General features: G+C 41.6%; 2 protein-coding genes across 12 annotated transcripts in view; one reads left to right on the top strand and one right to left on the bottom strand.

The window, feature by feature from the left end:
• The window catches only part of abch1 (ATP-binding cassette, sub-family H, member 1), a 58218-nt gene that overhangs the window by 32641 nt on the left and 3525 nt on the right, over positions 1-22052 (bottom strand). For 3 of the 11 annotated variants that reach the window (XM_082557113.1, XM_082557114.1, XM_082557117.1), the window contains 5 exons: positions 19590-19665; positions 17848-17882; positions 17655-17755; positions 3482-3591; positions 541-689 (listed from right to left, as the gene is read on the bottom strand). In XM_082557113.1, coding sequence (XP_082413239.1) covers positions 541-689; positions 3482-3553 — 221 coding nt within the window. In that variant the 5' untranslated portion in view covers positions 3554-3591; positions 17655-17755; positions 17848-17882; positions 19590-19665. Of the gene's footprint in view, positions 1-540; positions 690-2463; positions 2703-3022; positions 3438-3481; positions 3592-3933; positions 3973-5274; positions 5513-17654; positions 17756-17847; positions 17883-19589; positions 19671-22052 lie in introns of those variants that run through there. The other 8 variants (XM_082557115.1, XM_082557116.1, XM_082557112.1 and 5 more) reach the window with 7 other exon arrangements.
• Positions 6731-13583, top strand: lgalslb (lectin, galactoside-binding-like b). The gene is made up of 5 exons (XM_082557121.1): positions 6731-7440; positions 7991-8074; positions 8164-8252; positions 9057-9243; positions 11701-13583. The coding sequence occupies exons 1-5, from the start codon at positions 7408-7410 to the stop codon at positions 11842-11844; spliced, it is 537 nt and encodes a 178-aa protein (XP_082413247.1). The 5' UTR covers positions 6731-7407; the 3' UTR covers positions 11845-13583.

The raw sequence follows: 22052 nt of genomic DNA, 5'->3' as shown, positions 1-22052 counted from the left end.
AGAAACTGACAACGGAACGAACTAAGAGACAGCGACACCAGAAGCAAAATGTGTGCACTTAGAGCTGAACTGTCACCGACACATCAGGTTGAAAATTTCTTTGCAGTGTCATGCTAAGCTCTCCTTCCCCTGTGGGATAGTGGAATTTTCCCATTAAGGCCTTATTGAGAAACAATGTAGATGTTTATAAAGATAACCCTGAATATCCTGCAGGAAATTAAGCTTTCAACAGCTAATCAGTCAATAGATGCTTGACAAAAGTGAAGGCAAGATGAGCAGCTTGAATTGGGTCCCGACACCTAACCCAGAAATGTCAGCATTGTTTGCAGGTTAAGCATTTATCTGCTCACCAAGAAGAAAAGAAAGAGTCAAATATTTGTTGCTGTTAGTGATACAGGAAGTAAAACACCTTCAGCTTTTCACTATTTCACTCAGTATTTACATTTTGATTTTTACACTTGACTTTTGTTATGAAAATTTATAGTCTTGTCCAGTTAAAACGCTCTAAATTAACAGGTTGTGTTGGTATTTTCTACTCACATTTGTCCCTGTGGCACAGCCAGGTTCAGGTTGTTGAGGACCTTCAGTTTGCCATACGATCGGCACACATCTCGACACCGGATCGCAAAGTCTTCCTGTCCAGCCGGCAGAGGCGCCTCCAGATCAGCCTTCATTTTTTCCTCCTTCAGCTGGAAGAGAGAACATTTTGTTAAACACCAACATTCCTGATGCAAGTCTAAAAGCATGCTCAGTATTGGCAGACTTAACGTTACAACAATGATTTCTCGTGCTGTAGTCTATATAGATATTGTCACCTGCATAAACCTTCCAAATATCTTTAAATAATATTTTCTTTAGTGGAGAATATGTACCTCGCTGCTTTTGTATTCCTCCAATAAGGAAGGATTTATAGCAGGAAATATGACAGTGAAATAATGTCAAATATGCTGCAGATAATCTGTAGTTATAGTCAACCTTTCGCAACGTTTATGCAATGACACACAAAGTCTTGTATTGTGTTAAACACAGAGCATCCATGTACTGAACCTAAAGTAAATGTTTTAACTTTGTGCATTTCGTTTCTGCACATGAAGTGAAGGTTTTGTTGTGGTGAAGGCTTTTACTGAAATACAAAGAGGAAGTAGGATAACTGTCTAGTCTTCCTCTTTCTACAAATAATTGATTAGAAGATGCCGCAAAAAAAAGTTTCCTACAACAAATTTCTGTGGCCACATTTTAATTTCTAACATGTTTTCCTATTTGTTGATTAAGTGCTTGAAATGAAGTGCATCCATCATTAAATATTCCCACCAGGAAGAGCCGACCACTTAATTTGCCACAATTTTTACATGTGCTTCACTTAAACACGTTTGCCTGTCACAGCGGTTAGGCTCAATCACAAGTTTGAAAAATATTTAAGTGGCCACTTACAGAGACGAATCTTCCCACTGAACTGGCCAGTTATGTTTACAAATGCAAGGAATTTGAAAGTAGGAAGTTTCCATTCCTTATAGTTACAAAATACCTGTTAGTTTATATGGGGAAACCACCCTTGACATAAGTGTGTCTTTTTTATAGCCATAACATGTTGATGTAATTCTCTCCAGAACCTCAGTTAACCAATGCTTACACATATTTAACACTTATAGACCCACAAATAAATTGAGTTTAGATGATGTTCCCATACTGTACCGTGCTATTTTCTGCTTTTCAAAAATGGAAATTTCAACTTGTTAAAAATAAAAGCATAATTTTGTGTAGCCTAGCCATCTCTACAAATAAAATATCCATCATTACTGTTAAAGTAACAACATTTGACTCCTGAATGAGTTTTAGTCCCCTGGAGAAGGTTGCAGCTCCTTCAGCAGGAGAAACAAGGCTGGATTTGAAAGACTTCAGTGCAAGAAGCTGAAAATACAAACTGTTATTTTTCATAAGCCAATCACCAAACAATTGAACAGGCAGAAAGAGAAAGTTGTTTGCCCTTTCATCCAAAAGCCAAATACAAATCTCACTTCTGACCAAACAACACACAGAAACAGCCAAGCATACTCTCATGTTCCTGTTAATTTCTCTGCATCACTACAAAGCTGCATCAGACAAAGTATGTGGGTCGTAAAACAATCCTGAGTCCAGTAATCTCTAATAACGGCGTTCTTTCACGGGTTTCCACCAAACTCCCTCCTTTAATCCAGAATCTCTCATTTTCCAGCAAGGAGATTAGGGAGACTGCAGTGAATAATCTGCTGCATTTGGTTAGCCTCACCTTTGGCACTTTAGCCTACATTTGCAGACATGTCACCCTGATTCTGTGTGGCAACTGTAACCACTTCAGATGACACATTGATTTAAAATGCAAACAAACGCTGACTATCCATCACTGAATATGAGAAAGGCCTGGAAAAAAGACAAGGCTAACCTCATCTAGAGGAGACCAAACCGATTGAAGGAGCACAAACTCACCATTGGACACGATGTAAAGAAAAAGGGAGATGTGGAAGGGATGAAGAGCACTTGAGAAGTGAGGCCAAAGACTGAAGTCAACAGGTAAAGAGCATTTGAACATTAGCTGACACAAACATCTCGTCCGCATGAATGCAAAGTGGAAGAACAGGTTGAGTTTGAGAGCCAGCAACTGAAGAAGGCATGAAGAACAGACGCCAATAGCACGCACGCACACGCACACGCACACACACACACACTTTAACTGGTGCTATAACCTCAGTAGCGCTCCATAATCATCAATATGTTTTCTGATGTCCCCAAAATAATACTTGGGAATAAAATTTAAAAAAACTAATGACATATTTTAAGAGCGTGATTTTTTTTCTCCTAACACATTTTTTTTTGTAGCAATCCCACCCTTCCACCCATCTGACCAGATGGACAGACCTATACTTGATGAAAACACCACATTGCCTCTTTTGCTTGTACACTGCGATAATGACCTCGATCAGCCCAGCAGAGGCTCGCTTTTCATTCATAACAGGCTCTGCTCTGTTGATCAGGAATAATTTCCTACCTTGCCTGCCAAGTTGTTGCCAATTTGCGTCACTACCAAGTGGAAGAAAACAGGCTTGACGGCCGTATTTAAATCTCTCCGAATTCAGGAAGACACATTTGCCGAATAAAAATTGTGAAAGAGAAGTCAACGAAGGGCTATTTATAAGCCGAGCCCTCTGCAGCCGACCAGCTGCTGCGCTTTCACTTCTCCCTTTCACGCAGGACGTGAGCGCTGCAGCAGCGCTGCGATGCTCAGCGGTCGCTCTCTGCCCCCCCTCTGAAAGATAACCCTCATCCACCCTCCCTGCTTTACGGGAAAAAAATGGAGCTCTGGCCTGAAATGTGACACAAAATGAAAAAATAAATCCCAACTCCATCTCTGCAGCGGCGCACAAAGGCCTGCTGTCGAGGGACCACCTCGATCCTGGAGGCTTCCCGCGAAAAGACAGCGACCCAAACTACCTGAAAAGCATCTTACCCGCACCTCCATCTCTGTGCTGTTTGCAGGTCCACGCGTGGCATCATTCCTACCGGCAGCCTCCGCGGCCATGGCAGCAGGGAGGACAGCCGGACCGGACCGGCTGGTCTCTGTAGGAGAGAGAGAATGAGGGAGAGAGGGGGAGAAGGAGAGAGTTAGATAGATGATGAGCTCTGGGAATTTTTAGGTTTAAGTCAGGCGAGCTGTTTGATCTGCTTTCAGCGATTCCACAGATGCACAGAAATGCAGTTTGCAATTTTCTGATCTATTTGGCCAGAATTTGGTGCCAGCTTTAGCTGATGCGGAGCTGCACTAGCCTGTAAGCAGCTGCAGGGGCTCGATTAATAATATATTTTTTAAGAAATAAAAGAATTCACCAGGTTGCTAATATCATTTCATTTGGCATTTCTAACATTAACTGCTGCTGCAAAAGCAACGGAAGTGAAACTAACCGATGGATTCTTGTAATGATGTCGTTCCAAAAATAACCGCTAGGTGGAAGCACAAAAACAAGAGACTTTTAGATGAAACGAGGTCAAGCAGGCGTTTGATCACTGATTGATGAAACTGAATGTGACACAGACACATAAATGACTGTTACGGAATGAAAGAAGGGAAATTTCCCCTGGCTCCTATGTTTGTGTTTCTGGTAGTAGCACAAACTTTGTGTTTTATACAGTTTAGTTTATAATTCCAGTTTTTATTTTCATTATTTTTCACATGTATCTATGATATAGTGACAGACAACCTTAAACACTTTATAAGTTATGGGTGGACACACAGAAGCCCACAAACGGTGCTTTGAACATTAATATCATCAATCAGGATTTTGGACCAGAAGCGTTTATCCCGTATTCTACAGAGAACTGCACAAATTATCAAGGAGGAGGATAACCACTGCACATTCAGACTCATATGAAATGCTTGTGATCATGGTTATGATTTTTCTTCACTGCATCTTCATTAAAATACATGCAAAAATCGAATGTAAATAAAAACCCGTTTGAAACACAAAATTTTCTCACTGATTGCACATTAGAGAAGGAATCAATGACCATGCAATGTCATCGCCCACATAGCTGTTTCCACAAATAATGATTTTTTTTAAAACACTTCAGTTTTTTCCTACATTTCAAGGAACCATGAACAAAATGCTTCTCAGCGCTGACAGCACTGCAAGGCTGGATGTTGGCGCAGCGGGCCCCTTTGTGCAGAAAATTACATGTTCTTCTTTCACTATGTCTTTGACTGAGGCACTGGTTTATATTTGGAGTTGATCACTGGGTGCTACACAGTGGCTGCCTGCTACTCCTAATACATATGATGGGTTTAATGCAATGGAGACAACTTTATCCTTCTCTAAAGAAAGACCTCAGCATTGAAATCATTAAAAATGAGATTTAGATTCAGCTCCTCCTCCATGTTAGTGTCTAATATAAAGAAATGCTTAATGACAGCTAAGAAAAAATGTTGTGGCTTATTTAAAAAGAGTGTGTGTGGGGGGGGGGGGGCAACTACGAGTTCAGGACATGAAACCAGACGGCTGATACTATGTACAGATTGTGAAGCGTGCTGTTCTACACTTCGACACCACTGGTTTAAATACACTGCTAAAAAAGGGAACACTTGATCATCGCAGTGTAACACAAAGTCAGTTAAACTTCTATGCTATCACCAGTGTTCTCTTCACACTGAGCCTCTGTGAGTCTGGACAGTTTACGGAGGCTGTGCCAAATGTTAAGATGCCTGTAACTTCATCTGTCATGAGAACAGGGCAAAAGTGGCAGACCTACCAGTTCTGTTTTTTCTCTGGCAAATGCCAGTCAAGCTGGAAGGCACTGGTCTTTGAGCACAGGTCCCACTAAAGGGCATTCAGCCCTCACATGGCCCTCCTGGATTCTGTTTGGCCAGACACGTGTACATTAATAGCCTGCTGGAGGTCATTTTGCAGGATTCTGGCAGTGCTCTTCTTGTTCTTCTTTGCTGGGTAGACACTGTCCATCTCTTCATGTAACAGCCCACCTCCTGGTTTATTCTCCACACTCTTGTACTGTGCTGGGAGACACAGCAAATCTTTTTTGTGATGGCAGGCCTGGATGTGTTTAATTTAGGAAAAACTGAATAAGCTGCTGACATTTGTCTTGTTTTTGCCTCTCCAGTGTATGCATTGTCATTTTCTTTTGCACCAAAGCAGGTGTAAAGGATTCAAAATGGTATGCGCTTCCTAACTGGACAGACTATGTAAACACATCCTGATTTAAATGTGAATAAATGGGATTCTTGAGTTATGTTTTTATGTAATGTAAAATTTTCAGCATAACTTGAAACCATGTTTTGTTTCATATGTCACCATGCAAGTGTCATCAATGTGTGACGTTTCATAAGGCAGGAAGGCCCTCTGGAAAACATGTTGCCCAACCCTGGACTAGAGGCACGAGTAATGCATTGAATAGAGATATATGTAGGATATTTGAGTGTTATTACTGCAGCAATAATAAGAACTAATAACTTGTTAAGGGGTGTTTCAATAGTGCAGGGGTTTATGTACTTGGCTAACAAACAAAAAGTCTCCAGTTTGATCCTGGGAGGAGACACAAATCCTTTGGAAGATATGATGGGACCTGATTATTCAAGACTTTGTATGTAAGGAGAAGGACTTTAAATTCAATGATAGATTCAACAGTGAACCACTAAAGATAAACTAATCTTCGTCTTTCGGATGCTTCCGCTAGGGGTCGTCAAAGCTCCATCTCTACCTAAGCCTAGCATCCTCTTCTGTCGCGCAAGACCTTCTGGAGGCCCTGCTTCCCTACATCCATGAATCTTCTCTGTGATCTTTTTCATTTCTTCGTGCCTTCTGGGTCCATCTTCAAAATCCCTTTTTCAAAATATCCACCATTGCTCCTGTACACATGTCCAAGCTATCTCAGCCTTGCCTATCTAACTTTGTCTCCAAAATGCTCAACCTGAACTGTTCCTCTGATATACTCATTTCTAATTTTGTCTCTCTGTCAAGAAATAAGAAAATCTAGTATAGAAGAAACATGATCTATCTTTCTTAACCCTGTCAGTACTCTCGCTGCAGCGTTTTGTATTAAGGGGAACATCAGTGCATCACTGAAGTCACAGTGCATTGATTTGCTTAGCGTGTAATGCCTTTAAATATCCACAAAGGGGCAGAGTGGACCAGTTTAACTAAACAACAGCCGGGCTAACGATCAGAGATGGGGGTTGAATAGATAGAGAGCATACAGAAAGGACGGAGAGGGTTGCAAAAGTCAATGAACAGACAGTGGGATTGTCCACTTCATTCGGTGAAAAGCAATTATGTCCCAGGCTCACAAGTGAGCAGAAACAGGTCAATTTGTAGCTATTTTTAAACTCCCTGACGCCTCTGAGCCCTACAGTATTGTTTAATCATTCCAAAGTATTGAGTGTGCCCACTTTGGCCAATTAGGCCAAAACCCCCCAGTCTGTGTCACAGTCAAACTGGATAAACGACACGCGAGCGCAGTCTCATAAAGTAACCGCTTATTTAAACCAGCTAAAAGTCGTGTCCTGGATTGTTATCCCAACCTAGAAACCCCCCAAAGAATCCAAACAATGCGTTGTCTAATTGGGTGAAGGGTTGAGGGAAATCTGTCTGATTAGCCTTCTCCAACAGACGGGGATTAAGCTTTTGGTCTGTAATTATTATAAAGCATACGTCAGCAGACATCCACCCATTTCAGTGGAGCAGAGGGATCCTGCGAGGTGACTGTGCTCTCTCTCAGGCCAAGTCAGACGCGAGGACCCAAGAATAGGAGCAGTACTGGAGCAGGAACAGGAATATCCTCCTGAGTCAGTGCCACGACGCTGACAAACCACGCTCCCCGGCAGAGCTGCCTCTGCTCCGATAATCAGCATCCTATGCTATTCTGCTCAAGATGGCGGTGCAGGCAGCGGAGAAGGACGGAGTAGTGAGTATTTTGAAGGTTTTCGGGGAACCGATCCGGGGTTACGTGTGTTGGTATTTATTTTCTGTGCATGGGGGCCTGTTAGTTGCGATTTAAGCGCACCGTTAGGTCGATTATCCGGCGCTTATTGTAAATGCGGAGCGCCGGGCGCAGCGCATTCAGAGCGTAGGGCGACTCCTCTTTCATCTGTGGCCGGGGAGGAAATTGGGAAATCCAATACGCTGTGGTGAAATGCACCGGCGGTGTGTGCTCTTCTAGGCCACCCAGCCGGTGCGCATTTCCATCGTAGTGCAAGATGGTGCCAAATGTGGGGCTCATTTATAATAACTCATGGCTCCCGGCAGGAACGCTGATAACAACATGACAGGTCTGCTGCCACCTCGTCATTGTTGTTGCACGCCGCGTACGAGGCCACACTCTTGTGCATATATTGAATGATAGGCCTGTAGCCTCTTGTTGTGCCTTTAACCTCAGCCATGCAAGTTGTATATCCTACCTGACAGCGCGATAAATGATACTTTGCATCCTGTGTCTTTTGTCACTGGTGTTGAAGAATGTGGAAGAAGACCACCTGAATGACTCGCTGGGGAACCCCGGCCTCATCTCACCTGACAAGGAGGATTTATCACGCCTCCTGGTATGAAATATTTAAACGATTTCCCGAGTGTCCTTGTTTGATGCTCGCTCCTGGCTGTGCGTAATAAATTCAATGTGTGCAATGCGTAGACGGTGCCATTCAGCGGGCGCATCCGGGGGGGCATGCGGCCGGGGAAGAAGATAATAGTGATGGGCATCGTGGACCTGGAGCCAGACAGGTAACATAACACCTCACAAAGGCATGCATGCACACACTCTTTATCTGGAGCCATGTTTTTATCTCTGCATATTTAAAACATTCTGATTTACGTCTGCACAGTACACATTCTTTGCTAAAGGATGTTAGAGATGGGATGTTTTGTTTTTGTTTTTTTTGTTTGTTCTTAGGCTAGTCAGACTTGCACGGCCACTCGAGGACACACTGAGTAATGCGTAGGCAGCCAGAAAGAACAGTGGCTCCTTAAGTATGCAGAGACAGGGCGTTCCCTCACCAGCAGGGAGAAAAAGGGGGGGATTTTCCTTTTTTTTAAAATTTTTTTAAAAAAAGAGAGAGATCCAGTGAAGCAGATTTGTTTGGGTGTGTCCTTACCCTACATGGAAACTTGTGTCAAACTTGGAAGAAACCTCTCGATGACCTCATCTTGTTTAGTGCCTGCTGCTGGGAGGGTTTTCCATGCCAAAGTTCATGTGAATGTCCCAACAGACAGAACAGCTCCAAGGCCTAAACACACAGTCTTTCTTTGTTGCGTCTCATTACTTAGAAACTTGATGCCTGTAACTGTGACCATAAACTTACACCAAGACGCATAACTGTGCAGCAGCAGCAGGGGAGGGTGGATAAACAGAACTAGCAGCAGGGATTATGCATAATTAACTCACAATTGGTGAGAATTGTTCTTACGCAGCAGAATTATGCATCTCATTTATCCCAGATTATCTGATGTGTGCTTTACCACTGCATCCTGCCTGAATACCCGATACCCCGGTTTTGTTTTTTGTTTTTTTTTTTTTCATACCCTCAGCTTTGATGTCAGCCTGACCTGCGGACGTGATTCAGAGAAAGGGGAGCCTCCATTTGATGTGGCCCTGAAACTCACGGCTCGTTTCACTGACCGTCAGTTCCTTCGCAGCGCTCGGGTTTCTGGGAAATGGACAGAGGAGGAGGCGTCCACTGTGTATTTTCCCTTCATCCCTGATCAGCCTTTTAGGGTAAAAAAATCCCTTTTCTCACATCAAATAATTCTGGGTAATCCCCAGCAGTCGCCTGTAGCAGAGATATTTTCAGAATTAGTTATGTGAGATTATCTGCGCAGCATGATAATGGAACACAAACAGGAAATGTTGTCCATGCTTCATCATATTGTAATGTAAATACAGCCTGTACCCCATATAGTGGCCTGTTTACTGCGTTAGGACCACATCAGCTGTTGTGGTGTGCTGAATGAGTTGGAGTTGGAGGGTGGAGGGGGTTGAGCAGCAGGGCATATGCATGATGAGTAATCTCATAACACCCGAGGACTTGTTAGCTCTTTAATGTCATATTCTGCTCCAATAAGTCTGCACATGAATAACACACATGGTGTACAGCTAAAAATATACAATAGTGGCAATGGAGCGAAGAACAAAGCATGAAGTTTCTCGAGATGTTTTCAGGACACTGAATGAAGTTGTTCTTTCTCCAGTGTAGCCGAAGGTCTGTTTAAAGTGCCAAGTTCACGACACCCACACGTCACCGTGAAATGCACCATAACACTTGCTGCAGTGTTGGCAGCTCTGTGAAATCCATATAGAGGTTATACTTGAGGAGCTGGAGGCTAAAAGACGGCAAATGCCCAAAGCAACTGGGTCGGTAATTTGTGTACTTGTAACCATCTCTATTGCGTAATGTCTCGAAATGTTCAGGACTCTAGTGCATGTGTACAAATTTAGTAAAAATTTATTTTGGCACTGATTGCTGGAGCTATTTTTATTTATCTTGCATAGTGATTGGACCTCCTTCTCAAGCAGATCACGTCACAAAGTCTCTTACAGGTGCGCACTGCAGCTGAGTTTGGTTCACTGTCAAAACCAGTGCATATGATTAATCTCCTTTGCAAACTTAAACAATTCAGTAACCCCTTGCTATCCTTTTTATGGGGTACATTATAGTCCTGGAAGAGACCACTCCACCATAAGTTTATGGATTTACAGTGATCCTTACTTCTAAGGAGACACACACAATGTGAGCAAAACTATTCCAACATCATAACAGAGCCACTGGATCCCCTAATTGCTGGGGTCAAAGTAAAGTGTTAGTCCCCATAGGGAAATAGTTCCTCTGCATTTAACCCATTCACCCAGTGAAGCAGTGGGCAGCCGCCAGTGCAGCGCCCGGGGAGCAGTGTGTAGGGACGGTACCTTGCTCAGGGGTACCTCAGGGTAGCCGTTCAGTGGAGTCGAACCCCTGACCTTCCGATCATGGGGCTACCACTCTACCTACTGAGCTATCCCTGCCCCAGTCAAGGGTTTTTGCTTAGTGTGTTTTCCAGTCTGATATCTTTAAAACTCAGCTGTGGATGCATGAGAATTTTTACAAAGAGAAACTCTTTCTGTTTTTTAAGAATGCGAAATATGCATATGCAGACACAACAACTTAAGTTATTTTTAGAGGTGAACCCTGCATCTGGTTGTTGAATGTCAGCTCTCTGATAAAGTGTCATTGTTTGTGGTTGCAGCGTGACTGAGCAGGTCGGCACAGTCATGACTCTGTCGAAAGCTGGAGGCTGGAGATTAAGTCTGCCATGCAGAATGTTTAAAACAAACTCCCTCCTGAATCCAGGGGCATGTGGAGAGACACATGATGTGCTGTGGTCTCAGAGCAGGATGGTTTGTTTCTGCTGCTTCATCTAAAACATTCTGCCTTGAGTTGTTTGACGGTTTCTTTTTTTTTTTAAATTCCCCCCCACTGGCATAAACCACGCGGAGGTGTTTATGCAGTTACATTTTTGTTGTCGGTTTGTTAGGATTCAGTGTGTACACGTACAAACAAGAGAAGAAAATGAGAGCGAGGCTTAGCTCTAGCCTACTTATTCAATAACGTTTTGGGAGCTTTAAATGTTTTAACATCAACTAAAATAGCTGATAGTCATCCTCAGTGTAAGGGGTCATTTGGTCTTTCTCTTTACAAGCGGTTGTCTTTATCATGCACCCTAACCAAGGAAGAAAAAATGACAGATTAGCTTTGGTAAAAGACCGAAAGTTGAGGCACACAACGATGTGTGCCGCTGGTAAAGTTTCTGAGCTGCCTTTCCTCATAACAAGCATCCGTCAACGTTTTCTCCATTTAAAGCAATGCAATATCAGGGATTGTAACATCTAGTCCTTTACTGAATCTATTTTGTAATTATTTACTCAAATTGAAACTGCACAAATAATATTTTTATATTAACGAGCAGAGAAAGAAATGGTTGTATAAAGTGAGATGCGTCCCTTCAGCTCATGAGGTGATTGTGTGTAACTCTGACACAGCTTTTTCCACCCACCCAATTTCTTCTGCTTATTGTGACTGTATGGAATGAGTGTGTTCAGTCTCTACTTGTCATGAAGTCAAAAGCGGTTAAAGTGCGGTATTTTCTTTCCACCTTTTGCCTAACTGTCTTTTTCTCCATGTCTTTCTTCCTTCTGCAGATTGAGATCCACTGCGAGCACCAGAGGTTCCGGATATTCGTGGATGGACACCAGCTCTTTGACTTTTATCACAAAGTAAAATCTTTGCCCTCTATCGACACAGTACGAATACAAGGAGACCTACAGATTACCAAGCTTGGTTAACTTGCCCTCTGACCAATTCCCGCTCCGCAAGTCGTGTGTGAAGCAAGGACTTGATCACACATGACCACACACACACGTGCGCCTGTTACATCATCATCCATAGCCCATCGTACAGCACTGCATCAGCATAGTAACTGGATCAAAGTTTTTCTGCTTTGCTGTTTCTTCTTCTTCCTCTTCTTTATGTTGAACCAGGATCTGATGTGATGGTGCTTTGTGGGTGAATGTGTTTGATCCATTTTTCAGGTATTTTTCCCTTGTAGCCCCAGTTTTTAGATCAGCGAACTTGTAGCTTATTTATAGGACATTCCACTTTTATGTCGAATCCTTTAGGGAATTTGAGATGGAGGCAGGTGTGGAGGTTTGAAAAAACCAGTTAGATAAAAATATCTGACAATTAGCAGCTAAAGTGAAAGTTAAGTGTTGCTCATGGATAGAACAAAATCAAAAACTTAAACTCAATTCAACTCACTTTGTTTAAACATACAAGCGTCCTCTTAAATCTTTTGCTGACCAAGCAACGTGAACAAATGTGCAGTAAAACTCAGACAGGCCAGAGCAGTGTTCCCAAATCAGGCGGATACATGATGTTATGCGAGATGCAACTGGTTTCAATTCAAATATACCTGGACATATATGTATATTTGATATGCTTTAGTTAGATTGAGCTCAGCACAGCTGGATGTGTAACTATTTCAAAAACTCATCTGAGCACAACACAAGACAGCATAGCGGCCTGTTTTCTCTCTGCTGATGTATATCCAACTCTGCTGGCACTCCTCTGCATCCCTTGGGTTTATTCCAGTTGTCATGGTAACACGTTGCAGCCTCATTGACCTAAATACTCAAAAATGAGGATTATATCATGACAAGATGTAGCATCCCATGCTTAACACAGCGTGTCTGGGTAGTTTGCACTTTTCTTTTTTTTTCTTCTTTTTTTTTAACTACAGCCACTCTCCTGTCAGTAGATTGCGCTATAGAGGCAGTAGAGCTGCAGAGAAATGTTATTTAAAATTTGACTTCTGCTCCTTTTTTCTTTTGCAAGCCTCATCAGAGTTGAACACTAAAATAAGATAGAAGTTTTACTCCTTATATGAAGAAGAAACCGTGCTGTCATCGAGGTCACAGGTTCAGCCGGGTGCAGGTTCAGTCACACATTTTGGAGTCAGGGGTCAGATCCTGGGGGTACTTTGAATGTATAGGGTTGATGTTTTTTTGTTTATCTTTTTTTTTTTTTTTTCTTTAATAGTAGCATAGAAGATATAGTGATGCACAGATTAATTTCTCAATGTCACAGTTTTTGGTGGTATGGCTGGTGCTGTTTTAGTCCATTATAGGTCTTGTGTGTCTCATGGCTTTTTAAAAAAAGAAAAAGGTTTTCCTGAATCATTCCTCATCGGCATCTTGCCCACACTGATGCAGTCTCATCCTTTCCTAGCGCTGCAGGCTGTGTTTTAGAAGTGTAACTAACACAAATGTCTGGTCTCTTATGCGTTGTTTTCTTTATGACAGTTTCCTTCACTGGGGCAGGGAGCAAGTTCTAAAAAATATAGAGAAGAGATCTTCAAGTTAAACCCACAAGTATTGTGTGTATGAAATCTTAAGGTGCTCTGTTTACACTCTTCCAGTATCAACGTTGATTATGCGTTATCAGGTTTTTGGGGTTTTTTTGGGTTTTTTTTCCATACTCTAGAAAGATGTAAAAACTCACTGCAGACATTAAAAGGTACTTTTTTTTTTTTCTGTTTATGCATTTCACCTACTTCTAATATACAGGTAGGAGAAGGAAAAGTCTGAGGAAGACAAAGCTCTTGCAAAAAGCTGGCCAGATTTGTTCTAGACAAATGGCTTAGGGCAGCAATAAAGTTTCTTTGTTGCTGAAGCCTTGACCTCTTTAAAGGGTTTTATAAGAAAAATGATTTAAGTTTAAGTTATGTTCATGGGTCAGTTATTAGCCTGAATATATTTGCCAAGTTGTGAAAAATCCCTTTTGTGTGTAATTAAAATTGTATTTATTAAAAGTTGGTAAACGGTTATTACCAGTCCCACTTTTAGAAATGTTAATAAATCATTAAAGTTTCCTGGGTTTCTAAAGATGCATTAAAGCTGAAATTATAAACGTTGATAAGCTGTTCATGAATAATAGATACTCTGGTGCAGATGCCCTGCAGCTGTTTCCCAGACACTTAAAAGAACAAGGCACGTGTCATTTCACATGAAGGGTTAGCCAAGGGGGTTTTTCACAACTGAAACGTTTCCTGAAACTGCTCATAAATGTGATTTGTTACACATTTATAACACGTTAGGGGGTGTAACAGAAACCAAAGTCATGATACAAATAGTACATTTTGAAGGTCATTCAGGTACAGAAGTATCATGCATCACAATAATGGAAAAATGGAATGGTGTACGCTGTTTTTCTAGAATTATTACATTGTTAGAAATCATTAAACTATTCAATAGAAATTCACAGAATAAATGATCGCAACTTGTAAATGTTGGAAAGCGGCGCTGCTGGTTCTGTTTATGACAGTAAAACCTAAACCAGGTTTCATGAGCCTGTTTGATCCCTTTTGAGGACTTTTTTTTTAGCAGTTTGACACTGAAGAAGTGAACAGCAGTTGCCTGCACAAAACTGCTCAGACATTTTGACATTTTCACCCTCACATATTCTGTGTTTATCATAAGCCAATGATGGTTTTTGGATCGAATTTTTGCTGCTGTAAAATTGGAGTAAGCCATGAATGAGGCTTCCTTTGTGGGCAAACTCTAAGGAAACTTCTTCATTACCTGTGGGCAGCGTTTGTCAAAATGCAGAAAGGCTGCTTTCTATACATGCATGAGTATTTGCTAGTTCCTTTGATATAGCAATAACATCGCTGCTCCTAGAGCTGACTCTAAGCTTCTTTTTGCCTGGTTGGTCAGACAGCGTCTTCCTGAGTTCCTCGTTTTACCCAAATTTATTCTGGACACAAACGAGCGTGGTACTGAGAATTGCAGTGTAACGGATAGGTGTGTGTGAATCATTCTTACTTTAGTATTACAAGGGCAAATGTGTCCAAATAACATGTAATTATGCTGATTGGGCATGTTGTTGGATGCTATTGGTATTCTGGTGACCATATTTAGTAACAGTTTACTGTAATAATGTTGATATAGTCCATGGAAGTATGTTTGAGTGATGTAAAAACAAGATGTGTGTTGAAGGGTGATGCAGGTTCATGTTTTGGGTCTTCAGTTTACTGTGTTGACAGCAGCAGGAGGTACGGGGGAGGGAGAGGAACAATTCAAGGCTTCCTGTGCTCATTCCAGGGAGCTCTTTATATGTGTGCAGAGCTGAGCTGGGAGTCTGTTTGGCTCAGCATAGTGTACACTTGAACTCTGCCATTAGCAAATTGTTTCTGGAACTGCTGTGTTTTTTTCCAGCTGAGCGCAGTTTGTTTTCCTCTAGGTTTTTAGATGTGGTGCAGGTACAGGATAAGCTTGTGGGGTACTTACCTATTTTGTACTGTTGCACTTTAAAAAAATTGCAAAACTCACAGCGAGAAGAAAACAGTTAAAGCATTTTTACTGTTAAATATGCAGGCCTCTTTTTCTGATCTCCTAATGATCCCACATCTTTTGAAGAACAACCTTGGGAAATCATAATTTATTGCTCTTTGTAACTCTTATTTTATTTTCTCTGCAACACTTTAAAAATGTAACTGAAAAGCTGAATGTCATTTTCTGGCTGATTGTAATCTAATGGTAACCCAGGTGAAATTACTGTCCACAATCACCCCAGTTATTTAGGACCTGCCCTTTTATACCCATTCAGTGAAGTAAATCTTTACACTCTTCCTACCCTTAAAATCCAGCAAGTCTGATGTAAGAGAAGGAGTGTTTGTTTTTGTTTTTTACCCATGTCTGTCTGTTTGTTACCCTCCTTTCGGACTTTGGATGTACGTGGACTCAGGGTTTTTATTTTTGAAGAAAACACATGAAAGCATTTGTTGTGCATGTAAGCTAGTACCTGGCAATTTGGAAAGACGACAGATTGACGTACCAACTATGTATTGCCAGTTTCTGTTTCAGTCAAGCATGCGGTTTTATTTCTTTTTGCCATCTATCCACTGTCTGTTCTTTTGGGCTGTATTTTTTTATGGCCTAATGTGGACTCGAGTATTGAATTAAAATCATTTCCCCATGAGTTTCACCAGGTTAAAGAGCGGTTTTCTAAAAGGTGCTAAAATGACTTCATGGTGTTCATTGAGTAGAAGTAGGCTGATGTGTTGCTGATGTGTTTGTGCGGTTGATCATGTTATCATTTGTATTTATTACACCATAACCAGCAGCTTTGTGTGTGGTAAAGATATCCTGACTGTATAGCTAACGTTTTGCTGTTTATATGAAGGCGCGTTGAAAAGCTGAGTCTTTTATAATAATGAAAGTGTTTTCTTTGGCTCTGGGTTCTGATGTGTACAAATATTACAAATGATATGGAAAAAGAGTATTGTCTTAAACTGCAACCTTTCCCATTTCCAGATGCTTTTCTTTTAACTGCACAACAGTTTCCTGTCATTGTTTTCAAGGATGTACTGAGTCGGAGGATCACTCGTGTGCCGGCTGCAGTAACTTTGATCTCCCTGATACTCTTTCATCTCACGCATCATGTTGGCTGTTTGATCTGCTGAAAACAGGAGCACTTGTAATTACCACATGATGTCACATTCCCGAAATAAATAGAGTTGACTGTAAACTTTGTGAGAATGTGCACACGGCCAGTGTTTAGATGAACACAATACATGCTCCAAATGTTTTCCCCCCTCTATGCTTTTGTAAAAACAGCTCCTTTGCAAACCAATAAACTTCTTACGTTGAGTTTTTTCTTCTGATCACTTTTTGTGTTAAATAATTTTGAAGGTTATAGATGCATATCGATGAGGAGATTGATGATATATATTAGTCTCCTGTGTTTGTGTTTAGACCTGTCTTTCTCTTTCCCCTCACTCCAAAACCTGTTATGGCAGATAGATGTCTTCCTCTGGTTTTGCTTGAGGTATCTTTCTGTTAAAAGGGAATTCTTCCTCCCTGCTCCTCCTCTAAAACATTCTGAGTTTGGTGATTTCAAGGAGAACGGTACTTGTCTGACTGCATTGTGCCTAGTGTAAAGTTTGGTGGAGGGGGGATTATGGTGTGGGGTTGTTTCTCAGGCGATGGGCCCCTTCGATCCAGTGAAAGGAACTCTTAATGCTTCAGCATACCAAATCATTTTGGACAATTTCATGATCCCAACTTTGTGGGAACAGTTGGGTGAAGACCCCTTCCTGTTTCAATATGACTCCGTACCAGTCATGGATGAGCAAGTTTGGTGTGGAAAAATCTGACCGGCCGGCACGGAGTCCTGACCTCAATCTGACCGAATGCTTTTGGGATGAATCAGAGTGGAGACTGTGAGCCAGGCCTTATCATCCAACATCAGTGTCTGACCTCACAAATTCTGATACACTTGTAAACTTTGTGGAAAGCCTTCCCATAAGAGTTGAAGCTGTTATAGCTACAGTTCATATATGTGTGAAGTGAATACGTGGTCATCTTGGCCACGTCTACATGTCAAGATGCATCCACTGCAGTTTCACTTCATATTTCTCACATCGTATATTTTAAATTTCCACTAGGATATGTATGTTCATAATGGAATTCTCCCAATGAGTCAGAAATGCAAGGACAAAAACAGACAATCAACAGATAATTTGGTATATTTCTATTCCTGATCCCTGATAAAAAAAAAAAAAAAAAAGAGGTTCTTTCATGTTTAAGAGAAGCACCTGAATTCTCAGAAGAAATGATTCTTCCTCTTTCATCTTTCAGCTCACAGCCGGAGAAGAGTCCCAACTCAGAGGCTCAGCAGAGGCAAGATCAATTATTTCTGCACATGAAAGAGGGAGAAGAGGAGCTCACATTAATGCTGGGTCCTTTCCCTCCAGCACAAAATCTTTATACTGAAACAGAAGGACTTACCATCTGTCAGGCCCCTTCATCAGACTGCTCTGCTTCTGCACATGTAAATAAAGAATAAGAAGATGAAGGCATGCCATGGAGCCTCCAGTCAGGTCGCTGCTGTCTCTGAAGAGTACTTGGCAGCATGTGCAACATCCATGAAAAATATCTAATCATTTACAATCTCACACTGAGATAAACTTCTGCTGTGTTTGCTGTGCTTGTTTTAAAGAGGATGTTGACCTCATAATACATGCGAACATGACAAATCATTCAGGCAGACATAACAAGTGTTTGATCCGAGTGTGCCCCTGTGTGTTCATCAAAGAATCCATACAGGAGAGAAACTGCACTGTTGCCTCACTTGATGCAGAACAGCAGCAATTCAAGATATTACCTGAGATATTGTAGAGATAAAAAAGTAAACAGCTCATTTACGGTCCACTGTGCAAAGGTCAAAGAGAGATCATGTCTTCAGCTCGGTGTGCCAGGGAGCCAAGAGTGCCTGCTTCTTCTGACAACCGACCTTATTGTGCTCAGTTTTTTAATTAATGCTAATGGAGAATATTTCTTCCTAGCTACTGCATGTTTTTCAGTTATGATAAAACAGCTCAACAGTTAAGATTATTTCCTTTGCGACTATCTACAGTGACCAGCAGAGGTTTAGCAGTCTTTCAGTCACTAAGTCCCCAGGGCTGAGGGCACAAATTAAAAAAGGTCTGGACCACCACCATGGTTCAGCGCCTCAGTAATGTATGGAGGGGAAAAGAGCTCCACCTAGAAAGAACCATTTGTGGTTGTTCACTCAGAATCTATTCCTGAAGCCTGCAGAGCTCAGCATTTTTCTGAATCCTGTTTTCTGCCTCACACATCCATCGCCTCCCTCCTTTTCTGCACCTTGCACATTTTTTAGCAGTTTTGCTCAGAGCTGAGGGTGAAGTTGCACTGTGATGATAACTGCCCCAAGTTAGAGGAAGAGACAACAGTGTTTCTAGATTGCAGCACCCTTAGCTAGCAGACTTTGTGATATTCATATCACTGATGCACAACTGGTGCATTTTTTCCATTAATGATTAAAAACTTTTCACCCACTTTTCAGTGAAGCACTTTTGATGTAGTTGGATATTTTTAGGCTGCTTTGCAGAAGATGCAGCATTTTTAATATCCACCTGCAGAGTTTTCAAGTCAGGTCACTCCAAAATATCCTGCTTGTGTTCCTTAAAGTAGATCATGGTGCTTTTTTTTTTAAATTTGCAAAATCATACACAACGTACTCAATTGAAAACTGATACAGTTTTGTGTTTCGTTTAAATCACAGATGCTACATTAGACATGGTTATTTTGTCTCTTAACCATTTAAAAAATTATGGGACATATTTTTCCAACAGAATTGAGAAGATGGCATTGTGAATTTTGATTCCTTTGCATGTAGCAGCTGTCTTTGGAGAAACTGTTAATTCACTTCACTGGATTGTGTTGATATGGTTTTAAGGAAATGCTTGAGACTTGAGATAAAAATGGATGCATATATTTAAGAGATGCTGTTCATGTTTTTAAGACCTAAAGTGCACTGGTTAAACTATTTTTTCATGTTACTTCATGACACAACTATGTCAAAAGGACATCTACTCATCCATCTATCCATATCTTGCTACTTATCTGGGTTTGGGTTGCAGGGACAGAAGGTCCAAGCAGAAACATAAAGACCTTACTCGCATCTCCTTCTTCCAGCTGTGTGTAAATGAAGTGGAAAATATAATTACCCAGAGGAGATGGAGAGATTCACCCACAGGTTACAGAGAAGCAGGTGGATCAAAACATCAGTCCATACATGGGAGCCTGTACTTTAAACAGTGTTGAAAGGAAAAATCTCAAATTACATCACTGACAACACGGCTGATGTATTGAAGTGATGCTTCTTTTTCTTCATTATAACACTGAAGCCTTTGTGAAGCTGAAACAGTAACCGGAGTGAGAAAAGTCTCGTTTGTGTAAAAATTTAAAAATGAACTCTTTACAAAAGCTCAAACAAGTTATTTCATTACATGTGCCTTAGCATGTCTGACACTCAGCACTGCATAACTGAACTGTATTGAAAGTGAACATTCCCACAAGATTTAACATGTTTTGCATAAAATACAAGCTGCATCAGAAAAACAATGCAATTTTAAATGTATCCAGTTTAAATTTCAATAATTTTCCGCTTCATTGCCAGGACATAAAATATCCCAAATGACCTCACCTAATGACATTACTCACCCACTCCATCCTCCCCTCTTTTTTCTCTCAATTACCTCCTATAAGGTCTGTGTGTAAGGAAAATAAGTAATACTGTCGCAGTGAAGTTGTAATATGCACTCATGCCAGTAGCAGTTTATGAAGAAATAAAATTAATACTGATTAGAACTGAGTTCAGCTTAGTAGTTTGAGCCTCCACACCAGACATTACTTCATATTTGGATATGTATGATGTTAGTGTTTCTAAAATACTTAAAAATGTCTTTATTAATAAAGTAAACTAAAAATAGACATTATTAAATTTTATACTTTTAACTACTGACTTGAACATAATATGAAATAATGTGTTTCCACTGTGGGAATGATGGATCCAATGACAAATAACTTCCAGATTAGTAAAGTTATATTTTTATTTTTTCTAGTTTTCCATTTCTATTTAGATGATTTATATTCATATTTAAAATGAACAGGATCATAAAAAAAACACCACTGCAAGTGTAACAAAAATATGTTGAAATCAAATGGTATGTTATGTGAAATCAATATGAAACAATGACACATGCATTTTATCCAATTTTTTTTTTTATTTAATTTTTCCCAATTGTCCAAATTAGTCTTTGATTGACTTATCAGCGGTTGGTTTTAAAAAAAAAAAGCCCCAAAAATCTCCTATGAGCAAGCACTTGGCGACGGTGGGGAGGAAAAACTCCCTTTTAACGGGGAGAAACCTCCGACAGAACCAGGCTCAGGAAGGGGTGGCCATCTGTCGCTGCCGAGTGGGCTTAAAATGTTCACTGTCCATCTTCCTTCTGACAGGAACTTCCTACAGACCAGGTATGAATGATGCCTGAGTGGACATACAAAACTCACAAGTTCCTGGCTCTCACGGCTCCTATGCAGAGGGTTAGTCGAAGAAGGAGGGGCATCGCGAGGGGCGTCGGGGGACGGGGGACTGTGCCTCACTGCCCTCCCCCTCTCCAAGAAACCCGTCTTCAACCGAGTCGAGAGAGCCGGGAACTTGTGAGGTGTGCATGTCCTGGTGAGCCTCCACCTGTTGTAGGTGGGTGCAGCCTCGACTGTACAGAGACAGACCAGACCAGCTGCACCACACAGACACTTCAAACCTCATCTGAGGACAAAAAACACATACATACATACATACATACATACATACATCTTACTTTTAAAAAAATAATAAAGTTAGGGTTCCTTTACAATGTCAGAAGGAGGAAGGCACTAAGGCACCGCCTTCCGCCCCTCGACGCCCTCGCGGTGCCCCCTCCTTCTGACAGGAACTTCCTACAGACCAGGTATGAATGATTCCTGAGTGGACATACAAAACTCACAAGTTCCTGGCTCTCACGGCTCCTATGTAGAGGGTTAGTCGAAGAAGGAGGGGCATCGCGAGGGGCGTCGGGGGACGGGGGACTGTGCCTCACTGCCCTCCCCCTCTCCAAGAAACCCGTCTACAACCGAGTCGAGAGAGCCGGGAACTTGTGAGGCGTGCATGTCCTGGTGAGCCTCCACCTTTTATAGGTGGGTGGCAGACCAGGCTGCACCACACAGACATTTCACACCTCATCTGAGGACAAAAACTACAAGAATATCGTAAAAAGCAAACCTTGGAAACGTGCAGGGTTACAAGAGACGGCAGCGCTGCAGACGTGAACCAGTTCAGGCTGTGCGAATGTCAGTTTCACTCCTATATATGACCTCCTATCGCAGAATGCGTTACTGTGACAACACAGGCTTTGTGCTTTGAAGTGTGGTGTTTGGTGACGGCATTGGAACGGCCTGTGATCTTACGTCACACGAGCCCGGATAAATTTGAAAAAGGCGTTTTCATCTGTAAACGCTCCGTGTCCAGACTACCGTTTTCACAGAGTTGTGCGTCCACATTGAAACGGCCGAAACCGCTTACCTTCCATTACTGCGCATGCGTGAAACGCAAGGTGATTCGACCTGCCTCATTTCCGTCTGCCGTTAAT

This window comes from Aulonocara stuartgranti (genome assembly GCF_965226115.1).
Source record: "Aulonocara stuartgranti genome assembly, chromosome: 13".
In the NCBI taxonomy this organism is placed as follows: Eukaryota; Metazoa; Chordata; class Actinopteri; order Cichliformes; family Cichlidae; genus Aulonocara; species Aulonocara stuartgranti.
Note: the sequence above shows the minus strand (reverse complement) of the source record. Positions and strands in the feature narration are given on the sequence as shown.

Coding starts and splice junctions, on each gene's coding strand:
- lgalslb (XM_082557121.1), top strand. CDS start 7,408: ATGGCGGTGCAGGCAGCGGAGAAGGACGGAGTA. Junction 7,441..7,990: donor CAGCGGAGAAGGACGGAGTA/GTGAGTATTTTG, acceptor CTGGTGTTGAAG/AATGTGGAAGAAGACCACCT. Junction 8,253..9,056: donor GTGGACCTGGAGCCAGACAG/GTAACATAACAC, acceptor TCATACCCTCAG/CTTTGATGTCAGCCTGACCT.